The sequence below is a fragment of the Electrona antarctica genome (genome assembly GCF_951216825.1).
Source record: "Electrona antarctica genome assembly, chromosome: 11".
Classification (NCBI taxonomy): Eukaryota; Metazoa; Chordata; class Actinopteri; order Myctophiformes; family Myctophidae; genus Electrona; species Electrona antarctica.
Genome location: NC_136792.1, coordinates 52,653,407 through 52,668,406, shown reverse-complemented (window position 1 = coordinate 52,668,406; position 15,000 = coordinate 52,653,407). Strand labels below are relative to the sequence as shown.

The following is a 15,000-nucleotide window of genomic DNA, read 5'->3' as shown; positions in this document are numbered from 1 at the left end:
TTCTTGAGACATTTGTGGTCATAGTGACTACATCTGTCATTAAAAAAATATATTTTTTCAGCGATTTTCTTAGTTTTAAGGTTAACTGTTGTATAATTGCAATATTACACTCATGGGTGTGGTTTAACGTGATTATTGCCACTTCAGTGATGCTTGCGGAACTCGACTTCGTCTCGTTCCTTACCGCATCACTGTCGTGGCAATAATCACGTTAACCCACACCATCTCGTGTAATATTGCTTAAGTAAGACGCCTGGGGGTGTGCACGCATCTGCCTCGTTGACGGCAGACTGCTGGGCGAGCGCTGGCGCTATGGCACGGGGGGGCATCAGCTATAGCGGTTGTCTCCATATATGGAGCTCAAGGTGAAAGCCATCGTTATTTCACCTAGAGCTCCATGTACGTATGGAGACAACAGCGATATCCAACGCTGACATCCGACTAGTGTAGAAACCTCATATATGGATATACACGCCTGGCATCGTCATGGTGATACGCATCTAGTGAACCATATATAAGAAGAATCCGAGGTTTATGGAGCTATAGCAGCATTTGCTATGCTCCTCACGAGAGACTCCATTGGGGACCTGGGGCCTTGCCTGGGGCAGAGCCATCTAATAGAAGAGTTGTGATATCGAGGGGGAAGAAACCGAGCGCTCAAGCGCTGTTCATGCAGCCTGGAGAGGGACAAGCTGGAGTTTGAAATGCCTGGTTTTCAACGAGGGCGGTGCAAATAAGAGCAATTTTAGGCATGTGTGCAACATGCCAACTGTTTTAAAGTATTGTACAGTGACAACTAAAGTCTCTGTAATGTATATGTTGTATACGATTACTACAAAACAATCTACAAGCTCACAAAACGATCTACAAGCTCATAGCGCGCCACCGAGTGGCGCGCTACGAGCTTGTAGGACTGCTATTTTTGAAAAATCGTGAAAATATTTATTTCAGAAAACTGGAGGATTTAGAAGAGTTTTTTTAAATTTCGAGGTCAGGCCTAAATGGGTTAAAGCTGGGCTGTTGCCTGGGTCCAATGCATTTCTGTCTACTTCCAGTCCAGGACTTACGACAATTTTCGTAACTCTGTCTTACTCTATGGCTCTGGCCTGGGGTGAGCGACGGGGATTTGAGTTAGGTGACATGACAGAGTGACGGGGATTGTTGTAAGTGACGTGACAAAAACGCAAGATTTCATAGTTATCTGCTAAAAAAAAAATATTTTGGCGGGCCTTGATGCCGTCCTATAAAGGCTGATTGTACATGCTGCAACGTGTTGTGAGCAGGCCTGGAATTTCATCCTTTTAGGGGCAAGGCCACTTGGCCTTTAGTGTGGTCAACTTTTTGAGGGCACAAGGCCAAGTGCCAGGGCATGAAGGCCATCAATTAAAAAATGATTTTCCAGAACAGCTGCTTCTTAAATAAAGAATCACAGCTTTAAATAACAACATATAAGTAGCTACTGTTGTAAAATATTGTAAACATGTTTTGGGGACCCAGTCCAGAGATGAAAATCATAATGAAATGGCCTAGGACCCTGTCAGGCTGTCACCCTAGGCTAATTAATATACATTTAATTTGGGGGTCCTTGAAATTTAAATGGCTGAGGATCTGAGGATGGGTTAAACTGTGAGTTAATTCATTCCATTGTGGGGCTGCACCGCTGCAGGACTGAGGACTCTTACAGTAAGTCAACACAAAGTGAAAGTGCAGCTTCAAATCAGTTTTTTGTTCTTACCTGGAGACAGTGTGTGCTGTGCACAGGGGAACAATTGTTTAATTATATCCATGGTGTCTTTCTGTCGCTATCCATAATGCGACGCAAAAGTACATTTATGTTGGTTTTGGTGGGCTAGATAGATTCGGTAGATCATCTCTCCTCCTCCTTGTATGGACAGCCACGCTGTTTCGCATTAGACAAAAATAAATCAGCTGGACCAATGTCCGACCAGCGACCAACGTTAATGCATGTGACGTAGGACCGCCACACTGTCGCAACTGTAGAAAACATTATTTTGTTTTGAGGTATAGTTGCAGTTTGACCGGATAGCTAGATTAGCTACACTAGTAGGCAGCGTGTGGGCTAAATGCCCTCTGTTTACTCTGTCAGTGCGTGTATGTGTGGCGCGGAGGAGGAGGCGTGCGGGTGTGGGTTGTGTGTGTGTGTGTGTGTGTGTTTGTGTGTGTGTGTGTGTGTGTGTGTGTGTGTGTGCGCGCGCATCATGACGACCAGCGGCAGCGGGGGTAGTTATTAAGGCAAAGTACCGCAAAAGAATCAAACCACTTTGCAAATGGCAACACAACTACAACACAGATTTGTTCTGCGCGGGACGTGAGGAGTACATTGGTACCGTAATGACTGGAAAATTGCAATTGCTATTGCGGAAAAACGGTAAAATTAACTTCTGTGGGCGACCGGTCGGGGCACCACGGCCACTGTGGCCGTATGGGCATATACTTTTTCGAGGGGCACACGGCCAAAGAGAGGGGCAACGACGGCCATGGCCGTCGTTGCCGCCGTGAAATTCCTGCCCTGGTTGTGAGCATGCAACCATGACGTGTGAAATGACTTGTCTTTTACTAATACTGGATCTCTTGTCCACTAGTTTTCGTCAGTGAAAAAAGGTAGTGGACGAACAGTTTTCGTCATAGTATAGTATATAGTCATGGCGGAATTACCAGTCATATTGCTGGTTGAGCCCCCAGGGAGGCTCTCCAGCGTTGAAGCACTCGGCCCTAGTGGTTAGAGCGTGAACTGCAGGCGGAGTGACGAGGAAACCCCGTGCAGCTGCGGATTTAACATTGAACGCTCATTTGCACTTCCGCATTTCCCAACCAAAATTTGGTTGGCAAATGAATGGGGGGGGGGGGGGTTTGGGTTGGCTGTCGCTCCGGTTCGGTCTCTATCCTTTTATTCATAGCAGTCATACTGCGTTAAGGCCACAGCGTTTGCACTTCACAAAACCAACGGCATCGTTGTCTCTCCCTCTGTTTGTTGAAAAAATCCCATTTCCCATGAATGCGTGTGCGTCGTTGTCAGGACAACAACGCGCAGTGCGTTGTCGCGCACCCACCCACCACCCTAACCAGGAAGTAGACAGAGACAGAGGTTGGATCGTTTTTATAACAATATGGCCGAACCGAATTAAATCCCGACCACCAATTATACTAATGCGTCCGACCCGAACCTAAGTCGGGTCCCGACAGGCCTGGCCGGGTAACGGTCGGGTATCGCCAGCTCTAAACACGCACGCACGCGCCGCACACACGCACGCACGCACGCACGCACGCACCCACGCACCGCACGCACACACGCACGCACACACGCACCGCACGTGCACACGGACAGATGCACACAAAAATGTGTTTGTATACTTTGGTGCAGAGTCACGCTGCATAACATAAAAGCAGGGATGCACACACACACACACACACACACACACAAACATACACACACACACACACACACACACACACACACACACACACACACACACACACACACACAGTGGGAACAGTGTGTCAGAAGTGCGATTAGTCGTCGCTAACAGTCCAGTCTCTTGCAATCACACGTGTGCAGGTGCGCACGTGTGCAGGTGCGCACGTATAGCATCACACTCTCCCTCCTCCCCCCCCCCCCTCCCCCCACCTCTCTTCTTTTTGACATGAAACAGTAAATACAGGCGATTGGTGAATTAATCTTCCTTGTCAGCGCAGTCTCTCGTTGCCGTCGTTTGCCGGGGAGAAAGTGATCACTCTCACCTTCCTTAGCGTTTTCTCATTTTCGCTGCTCCTAGCCTTTCTGCTCCTCTCATATACCTACCCCCCCCCCCCCCCCCTCCTCCCCCTAAAGCACCTCCACCTCTATTTGTATTGTAATTGCTTTGGTAAACAGCCCCACTTTGGCACTGAAGCAGCTCTGATAGCTTCATGTGTTTGGGATGCATTAAGAGTAGCGATGCAGCTCTCTCTCTCTCTCTCTGTGTGTGTGTGTGTGTGTGTGTGTGTGTGCGTGTGCGTGCGTGTGTGCGTGTGTGCGTGCGTGCGTGCGTGTGCGTGTTGTGCGTGTCGTGCGCACGTGTGCGTGCGTGTGTGCGCGCGTGCAGGCTACTATACTTGTATTACCATATTTGTGAGGACCATTGCCCTTCTCCCCAGAAGAGAAATGGTTGCTTTGAAAAATAAATACTTTTTGACTTACAGTTAGAAAAAGATTGAGGTTAGGGTTACGTTTAGGAGTAGACATTTAACATGTTTCAGGGTGAGGTATGGTTAGGGTTTAAGGCCTATTCATATAGTCCAGTTTTAGGTGATAAGGTTGGGAAAACTACAACATGACATGATGCCACGGTGCAAGCCACTCACACCACTGTTGATTATTCACCCCATTTAGACTTGAATTAATGCATATATGTTTTGGTCATGGATATTTTTGGAAGCACTGTAGGCAATGCATTGAGCCTCGGTTTCCCAGAAGCACCGTAGGCAATGCATTGAGCCTCGGTTTCCCAGAAGCACCGTAGGCAATGCATTGAGCCTCCGTTTCCCAGAAGCACCGTAGGCAATGCATTGAGCCTCCGTTTCCCAGAAGCACCGTAGGCAATGCATTGAGCCTCCGTTTCCCAGAAGCACCGTAGGCAATGCATTGAGCCTCCGTTTCCCAGAAGCACCGTAGGCAATGCATTGAGCCTCGGTTTCCCAGAAGCACCGTAGGCAATGCATTGAGCCTCCGTTTCCCAGAAGCACCGTATGCAATGCATTGAGCCTCCGTTTCCCAGTGTCAAGGTCTGGCTCTGGCCACTGGCCACTCCCACATTCCTTTCCACTCTGCAGTCCCATTCACTCACCTGTCTCCAACTCCCTCGTCAGCCCACCTGTGAACACTTTGACAATTTACCTGCTCCCTATATAACTGGACTCCTTACAAACACTCACTGTCAGAACATATTTCGTTTTTCCCTGAGCTGTCCTGTATGTTCCTGGTTCTTTGTTTTTGTGCTCCTCTGAAGATTAGATTTTTTGGACTTTATGTTTTCTGCGCTTTGCATTGTGCTTGTAAAGTTTTTGCAGTTTTGGCATTTGGGCATTTTTTTGGTTTTCCAAGCTATAAGTCTTTGTTTGTCAGCTGCCTCGTGCTTTAATAAATACGCTTATTTTGAACCTTACTGTTTTGAGACATTTTGGGTTCAGTCATCCTGATATCACAACACCCAGAAGCCTTAGGAATCGAGCGTCAGTGTTCTTCTTCCGGTCACGTGATCCAAACATGTGACGTGTCACAGGATGACCGAGGGAAACCCTGTATGTCTTAAAAGTGATAAAAAAACCGCCGATTTAAACATATAAAACAAAAGGCGGGTTTAGCGTGATCCGCAGTCAAACTGTTAAGTCATAACCATTGTTTTATTGTGATGTGTCCAATGATAGTCTTGGGTTTCTTTGAGTTTTAGTACTCTCCACTTTTCCCTCCTCTTCCTGTGCACCCTCCATGGAAACTCCATCTACATCTAGTATGACTCCTCAGTGCTGATTGAGCCTTGGGCAGATATCAACCACATTGACAGCTCTGCACCTTGTCTGTACTTGTGTTGATCTGCAACATTGTTTGAAGTGGGTCCATTTGTTGCACTTGTGACACTGCTGGCCGAATGCAGGGCTTATTACTTAACTTAAGACCTGGAGGCGTGATCAATGCCATTTGGCTATTCGGAGTGGCCAAACAGCATTGACCACGCCTCGAGGTCTTACGTTAAGTCATAAGACCTGGTACTTACGCATAATACTGCCCACAGTGTCCACATTTTGTTGAAGTTTGTTTTGGCGCAGCAAGAGACTAAAGGTGGTTGCACACTGGGCGCGTTTTTCGGAAAACCGATGGAGAAACGTCGCTAAACGTCAGAAAAACGCGCCCTGTGTGCAGGGAACCTTTACTGTGATGTTCTGTCATTTCGTGTGTTGGCCAAATTTAAATTGGTTTTGCCAAAATTAGCTCACTGTTGTGCGGCAAAACAATTCTTACGCTGTCATTGTGTATGCCTGCATGTGACAAGTCTGTCTTTGACCAGCTTGTCCTGTATACATTTTTCAAATCTGCGTGTCTTCACTTTATTTCTTAACCCATTTTGACCTGAGATCAGATTCTAAAAATGTCTTCTACATCCTGACAGGTTTCTGAAAAAGCTATGTTTCTATGTCAGTCGTTCTTCGATTTTTCAAAAATAGCAGACCTACAAGCTCGTAGCGTGCCACTCGGTGGCGCGTTATGAGCTTGTAGATCTGCTATTTTTCAATAGCTAAAGCATAACATAATGCTAACACCAAAAGGGGTTCCCGCCAACTCACGTAAGCTTCCACAGTCTCACCCCTTCTCTGGTTCCCGGTGAAGAACATGTGTCTTTCCATCCATGGTGATATTAGTTTGCGGATTGGTATCAATCATGTTTTTCTTATCCCTCTATCAAAACGCCTATCAAACGTCGCACATTACGGACGCATGGCATGCCTGATAGACAGAAAAAACCCTGTTGTACCCTATATATCCATCCGATCTGGAAGACTCATGTTCCACACTAGGCTTATTCCTTCATTAATCCCCTTTTGGTGTTTTAACTAAGCATTATGTTATACTTTAGCTATTGAAAAATAGCAGATCTACAAGCTCATAGCGCGCCACCGCTTGCTCTGCTATTTTTGAAAAATCGTAAAAATGCGGCACAAATCTTTGAATTATATTCTTTCAGAAGACTATTTTTTTATTTCGACGTCAGGCCTAAATGGTTTAATCCAATGAAATAAAATAAGGGATTTTATACACAGCTGTTTTTCACGTATAGTTAAACAAATGGAGTGCGTTCTTTTCCCCTCTCTCTCCCGGTGCACTGCTGCCGTTTACTTTCACTATCACTTATGTTAACATATCTGATCTACAAGCATACAATATTTCATGCACTGACCGTTTTTTTTTGCTTGGAGATCAGATATTTGGGGCAGAAGTATAGATAGTGAGCTGAGCAAATTTGTGAAACATACCGATGTGTGTCCACTTGTTGCGCTGAGATAGATAGAAAGGGGGAGATAATGTGGGCGGCGGCGGTGGCTCAGGGGTAGAGTGGCCGGATAGCAACCGCAAGGTTGCCAGTTCGAACCCGGGCTCCCCCGGGAGTTAGTGTCAATGAACCCCTAGTTGCTCCTAATGTGCTGGTTGGTGCCTTGCATGGTTTCCTCCGCCATCGGTGTATGAATGTGTGTGTGAATGGGTGAATGTGACGCACAATCTATGTATAGCGCCTTGGATAAAGGCGCTATATAAATGGACCATTTACCATAATAATAGGCAACTGAGAATATGAATTGTTAGTTTTGTCAAGAGACATCACAGATGTGTTTCGAACATGAGGCAGTCACATCATTTGACGGAGGCTACAGTGACTATTTTATTGAGAATGCCTACACTTACGTGTTTTCGGCACTCTGAGTGCATGTCCTGGGCATGACGTTAAACTGCTCCTGTCACAGTCACAGACTTTTGTCATTCATTGTACAGTCTAGGTCTTGTATTTCTATGTATTGTTCCCTGGTCTAGTTTTCATGGTTTTATGTTTGTTTGCTCCAGCTGTGTCTCATTTTGTAATCAACCCTCATGTGTATATCAGTCTTGTTCCCCAGTCAGTCCTTGTTGAGTCATTGTATCCTGTCACCTGTTTCAAGTTGTTCATGTTCACCTGTCTTCTGTATTAAAACACCATTTCATGGTTTTGAGCTGTCCTGCGTTTGGGTCCTTACCTCACCTACACGTGACAGCTCCGTTGTAAGTCCATCGTCAATGTAGTATAGGGGCAGTGGATGCATTTGCAACTTCTGTGGACTATACTGTAGCTACGTAGCTTGCATACAAGAAGGCACTATTCACCGGTGGAATATACCAACAGCCGAAGCTACCTGACGGCCCCTCCCATGAACAGCTTACTGGGAAGACAGGCAATAGGCCTATAGACACCCTTCCAGCTATAGCGGTATGTCCGTCCGCTATACACACCCCAGAGTAGCAATGGGTGGACTTCCAGGCCCATGAGAACAACTACAGAGAGCGCTTTAACCCATTCAGGCCTGACGTCGAAATTTAAAAAAAAAAAGTTTTCTAAATCATGACAATTTTCTGAAAGATTTGAGGCACATTTTAACGATTTTTCAAAAATAGCAGACCTACAAGTTCATAGCACGCTATGAGCTTGTAGATCTGCTATTTTTCAATAGCTAAATTATAACATAATGTTTAAAACACCAAAAGGGGTTCCCGCCCAAAATGCTTTCTCTGCTGCCCTATATATGTCTGTGGTCTCTGCTGCCCTATATATGTCTGTGGTCTCTGCTGCCCTATATATGGCTGTGGTCTCTGCTGCCCTATATATGGCTGTGGTCTCTGCTGCCCTATATATGGCTGTAGTCTCTGCTGCCCTATATATGGCTGTGGTCTCTGCTGCCCTATATATGGCTGTGGTCTCTGCTGCCCTATATATGTCTGTGGTCTCTGCTGCCCTATATATGTCTGTGGTCTCTGCTGCCCTATATATGCCTGTCTGTGGTCTCTGCTGCCCTATATATGGCTGTGGTCTCTGCTGCCCTATATATGGCTGTGGTCTCTGCTGCCCTATATATGGCTGTGGTCTCTGCTGCCCTATATATGGCTGTGGTCTCTGCTGCCCTATATATGGCTGTGGTCTCTGCTGCCCTATATATGGCTGTAGTCTCTGCTGCCCTATATATGGCTGTGGTCTCTGCTGCCCTATATATGGCTGTGGTCTCTGCTGCCCTATATATGTCTGTGGTCTCTGCTGCCCTATATATGTCTGTGGTCTCTGCTGCCCTATATATGCCTGTCTGTGGTCTCTGCTGCCCTATATATGGCTGTGGTCTCTGCTGCCCTATATATGTCTGTGGTCTCTGCTGCCCTATATATGGATGTCTGTGGTCTCTGCTGCCCTATATATGCCTGTCTGTGGTCTCTGCTGCCCTATATATGGCTGTGGTCTCTGCTGCCCTATATATGTCTGTGGTCTCTGCTGCCCTATATATGTCTGTGGTCTCTGCTGCCCTATATATGCCTGTCTGTGGTCTCTGCTGCCCTATATATGGCTGTGGTCTCTGCTGCCCTATATATGTCTGTGGTCTCTGCTGCCCTATATATGTCTGTGGTCTCTGCTGCCCTATATATGCCTGTCTGTGGTCTCTGCTGCCCTATATATGTCTGTGCTCTCTGCTGCCCTATACTGTCTGTGGTCTCTGCTGCCCTATATATGGATGTCTGTGGTCTCTGCTGCCCTATATATGCCTGTCTGTCTAGTGCCTTCTTGTATGCAAGCTACGTAGCTACAGTATAGTCCACAGAAGTTGCAAATGCATCCACTGCCCCTATACTACATTGACGATGGACTTACAACGGAGCTGTCACGTGTAGTGGGTGAGGTAAGGACCCAAACGCAGGACAGCCAGGCATGTAGTGTTCAAAACCATGAAATGGTGTTTTAATACAGAAGACAAGGTGAACATGAACAACTTAAAACAGGTGACAGGATACAATGACTCAACAAGGACTGACTGGGGAACAAGACTGATATACACATGAGGGTTGATTACAAAATGAGACACAGCTGGAGCAAACAAACATAAAACCTGCTGCCCATGGAGTGCTGAGTGACATGCGTGAACTTGTATCATGAGGACGTATCCGTGTGTGCGTGTGTGCGTGCGTGTGTGCGTGCGTGCGTGCGTGCGTGCGGCAACTATACCAACAGGATGTGATATTTAATAATTATGAAATTATGAATTATTAAAATAAAATATCATACTGTAACATGTCACTGTGAATGTGTAACGTGAATGCTTTCTACCCTCACTTCCAGGCCTCCATGTGTCAGCTATAGGATCCCTTCCATTCCATATTCAAAACTGCATTTTCCTATAAAGATATACATTTTATGGTGGTCTGATATTGACCTGTGGACACCGCCGTATAGTCACTACTTGTGTGTGTGTGTGTGTGTGTGTGTGTGTGTGTGTGTGTGTGTGTGTGTGTGTGTGTGTGTGTGTGTGTGTGTGCGTGCGTGCGTGCGTGCGTGCGTGCGTGCGTGCGTGCGTGCGTGCGTGCGTGCGTGTGTGTGTCCTGGCTCTTCCTTGCAGTAAGACGCTCGACCCTTTCCCTGGCCACCGACATGTTTGAACAGCACCTTGGAGCTCACCTGCTACAGGTAAACACAACCACAGCTTCTTCTAGATCTATATATAGCAGCACATTATACCAGACCTACAATATATATACACTTTCTGCTGCTAATAGAGCGCCCAAGTCCTGACGTCACTCGCTCATCCCCTAGCCTCGGAAACCCAGACGTTTTTATTTCCAGGGAGGAAGAAAAAGTCTGGGACCGAGTCCACTTCAATTCGGCATTGAGTAGCGCAAACGTGGATCACTCTCTGCTGATTTCTCATCGTCTGCACCTTTGTTAAATCGACGCACACACGCACACATGCACACACGTACACGCGTACACACACTCCTCTCTCTCTCTCTGTCGCTCTAATTAATTAGTCTCATGTCGCGCAGCTTGTGTCTAGATTCTCCCGGCGGAGCATTGGACCCCTGGTTCATGGAAGTTTTTCTCTATGGAGAATAACATGCAGGGTCATCTTAAAATGGTCTCATAATAAGAATTGTGGTCCAAAAATAAACAAACTGCCCCGGCGATATTGTCGGGGAGGTGTCTCTGTATCGTTTATGACAGTCAGTCAGTCAGTCATATTTGATACAGTCTGTTTCTAGCGAATATTTAACTAATTCGGCAGCAGAAACAATAGCATTTTCTCATTGATTCTTCCATATCCATATGAGTGAAACGGCCGGGATGACATGTTTAATGTTCAAACACAGTTCTTATGAGGCGATCGAAAATACCCCAAATGGGGATTACAATGCAAATAAAAAGTACATGAACCCGTGGATTTGTCCCCTCTACCGATATTGACTTCCTTGCTCTACAGCATGTTGTGTTGTGTTTTAGTATCATGTCTGCATTCCTATACAGCGCCTTTGTCCAACGTGGTGCACTGTACACCATGAGTTACAGTCACCCATACACACATGTACCCCCCCCCCCCACACACACACACACACACACACACATGCACATACACACGCACGCATGCACGCGTACCCACGTGCACATACACATGCACGCGCACCCACATACAGCACACACACACACACACATACACTCCAAGAGTGGAGGCAACCACAATGTTCAGTACCAACCTGTGTATATAGCTCAAGGACACTTTGACACAACGTTAGGACTATTAGGCACCAGTGTTGTAACTAATGACCAGCTCAGTGGCCTTGTGGTTAGAGTGTCCGCCCTGAGACTGGGAGGTTGGGGTTCAATCCCCGGCCGGGTCATACCAAAGACTCTAAAAATGGGACCCAGTGCCTCCCTGCTTGACACTCAGCATCAAGGGTTGGATTGGGGGTAAGTCCCTGCGACATACTAGCGTCATGTCCAGGGGGTGTACTTGTACATCAAGCTGCCTCACGCTACAGAAACAGGAGATAGGCTCCTGCCCTATGGGCCTCATGGCTCGGCAAGGCTACTTACTTGTAACTAACGCCCTTACATCACGTTACGTTACCTAACGTAACTACTTTTTGCAGTAACTTGTAACCTAACGCTTTACATTTCCCCATTCCATAACGGCCTTATAGTTAGTGTGTGTGCGTTACCCACGTTATGGCGTTATGTCAAATTATGATCCACGTGAAAAGTCTCCCCATGCAGCGCCGTGAGTCTTACAGGCGTCTCTGTGCTGACTGCTGAGAGAGTGCTCTCTGTGTTGTACTCCCATATGGATTCACACTCTAACTTGAACAAAGCACGTCGCAGAAGAGGTCATTGATTGGCTAACGTAGGGCCAGATTTCAGGTTAAGCCAATCAGAGACAGTCTGACAGAGTAGGGCGGGTCTTACTATATGGCTGTGGCAGAGCCATATGTAAACACAGACACACAAACCCTTGTAACGCATACACAGAAAACGCCGGTTGAACGGACATTATTACCACACGCTACAATGGCAAATGCGGATGACAGCGAGATCGGATGCTTTGTGGGTTGGAAATACAAGCATTATTTTTGAGTACTTGCGGGTAAAGGACGACAAAAACATCGAGGTGAAAATGCTAATTATGTGGCGGACAGAAAGCATTGTCCACAGCCAAGAAGAGCAATGCAAATCTAAGAAAGCATCTTAAATCAGTCCATGAGCTAGGCTGCCTCACATGGACCAACACCACCAAAACAGACATAGATCGATTTTAAATCGCCACAGAGGCATGTCACCAAGAGTCAACTTGACAAAATGATTGCCAGGTATCAGAGCCTTAAATAATGTATGTTGTTGAGGAAATGCTTCCCCCCTCAACGGTGGAGTCTGTTCCTTTCAGAGCACTGGTCAGCAAAATACCAGTGAAAGCAGGGCCAATGTGCAGAAATACATTTTCCAAATACCTGAATAGTGAATATTCTAAAATGGAAGATGAGCTCAAAAAACAGACGAATAACAGTCTAAGTCCACACTATTGATCCATAATATATAAATGATAGATAAGGGTTCAGGACAACGAGGCCTTTTCGTGGAGGGGTCAGTCTGAAATTTGGACTTAAACTGTTTTTCGTCTGTGGTACTCATTTGATGAATTAGAATATCTCTCTACCACTGCAGATATATGGACTCATTTTTTATTTGATTATTATTTATTTTTTCATATTGCACAGCACCATTTGTTTTGAAGGCAAGTTGAGGCTACAATAAAGATGCCTGTCAAAATTTCTGAACATAAATCTAGTGCCTATAATTGCCCGTTATAACCCCTCTTTACACGCAGTGAGGAGGAGCCAGGTGTTGAACCGGGAACCTGTCACTTCTCCTGCTGTAGAGAGAACGTTCCAGAACATCATTAGGTTGTCCTGATCCCATCACGTGATCGGAAAGAATGGGTTAACCCATTTTGACCTGAGATCAGATTCTAAAAATGTCTTCTAAAGTTTTCTGAAAACGCTATTCTATGTCAGTCGTTCTTCGATTTTTCAAAAATAGCAGACCACTTGGTGGCGCGCTATGAGCTTGTAGATCTGCTATTTTTCAATAGCTAAAGCACAACATAATGCTAACACCAAAATGGGTTAATACATAAATTAATACATTGACAAAACAAGGTATTTCCTTGCATACGGTAATGAAATGTATTCCATTGTCGCGCTGGCCTGGCCGTCTGCTTTGGGGGCAGCAGGCCCGTCTGCTTTGGGGGCAGACCCGTCTGCTTTGGGGGCAGCAGGCCCATCTGCTTTGGGGGCAGGCCCGTCTGCTTTGGGGGCAGCAGGCCCGTCTGCTTTGGGGGCAGGCCCGTCTGCTTTGGGGGCAGCAGGCCCGTCTGCTTTGGGGGCAGGCCCGTCTGCTTTGGGGGCAGGCCCGTCTGCTTTGGGGGCAGGCCCGTCTGCTTTGGGGGCAGGCCCGTCTGCTTTGGGGGCAGCAGGCCCGTCTGCTTTGGGGGCAGGCCCGTCTGCTTTGGGGGCAGCAGGCCCGTCTGCTTTGGGGGCAGGCCCGTCTGCTTTGGGGGCAGGCCCGTCTGCTTTGGGGGCAGGCCCGTCTGCTTTGGGGGCAGCAGGCCCGTCTGCTTTGGGGGCAGACCCGTCTGCTTTGGGGGCAGGCCCGTCTGCTTTGGGGGCAGGCCCGTCTGCTTTGGGGGCAGCAGGCCCGTCTGCTTTGGGGGCAGACCTGTCTGCTTTGGGGGCAGCAGGCCCGTCTGCTTTGGGGGCAGGCCCGTCTGCTTTGGGGGCAGACCTGTCTGCTTTGGGGGCAGCAGGCCCGTTTAGAGTTTAAATTGACAGATATCACTCAAAAGGGAGACATCGAAGAGGAATGACGGGTGGGGGGGGATCAACATAATGGAATGTCAGCTCCATATATGGAGATCTAAGGGTTTGAGGTTTGAGGTCAGTTGCTGGCCGGCTCCATATATGCAGGTCTATAGGTGATGATCAGGTCTTCTCCATGTATGGCTATCCAGGGTTTGATGAGGTCAGTGATCGTGATCTTCATATATGGAGACGGCCATATATGGAGCATGTCAGGAGACGTGACGGACTGACGGCCATATATGGTGGCGTGATGTGTCACGAGGCGTGATGTCACGAGGCGTGATGTCACAAGGCGTGGCCTATCAGGAGGCGTGCTGTCACCAGGCGTGATGGACCGACGGCTATATATGGTGGCGTGACTGACATGATGGCGCGACAGGTTTTGCAGGTTTTCATAGTAATCTGCAGCCTCTATACGGTCGCAACTATTCTATACTATGCGGGGATGATGGAGGCTGTGAGCAACCTTGATGCAAAATGAACCTGGTATACATGCGTGGTACATTGAGTAAATACTACTTCTCTTCTCTTGGTACATTAAATAAGGCTCTGGGTATACTGTATGTGATGAAATACATTACAAGTAAATGTGCTTTTTAACTGTGATAATCTGTATGCTATTGTACTGTACTTTATATCTACACTATACTATATACTATGTCTCCACCTTGGGCTTATTGATGGTTCCTCATCCTCGCTTCCCGTGGACTAACCGCACGCACGCACGCACGCACGCACGCACGCACGCACGCACGCACGCACGCACGCACGCACGCACGCACGCATGCACGCACAGGCACAGGCACAGGCAGGCCATAAAACTCAGATGTTTTAGTGATAGCGCCGGCCACCAAAGACGTTCTCACAGTGAAACTGATGAATGGAGAGCAGAGTGGGGATCTCTTAGGGAGGGAGGAGGGGGGGTTGGGGGGGGGGGGGGGGGGGGGGGGGGGGTCTGGGACAACAGGAGAAAAATGAGGGATGCGGCAACCGAGAGGACGGACGAAAAAGGTATTAAGCACAGACTGTAGAGCTGAAGA

General features: G+C 47.3%; 1 protein-coding gene across 1 annotated transcript in view; it reads left to right on the top strand.

Annotated features, from left to right (window-relative positions):
* Positions 1–15,000, top strand: part of npas1 (neuronal PAS domain protein 1) — a gene marked incomplete at both ends in the record, with an annotated part of 72,950 nt that overhangs the window by 24,371 nt on the left and 33,579 nt on the right. The window contains one exon of the mRNA XM_079514448.1: positions 10,174–10,241. Coding sequence (XP_079370574.1) covers positions 10,174–10,241 — 68 coding nt within the window. The remainder of the gene's footprint in view (positions 1–10,173; positions 10,242–15,000) is intronic.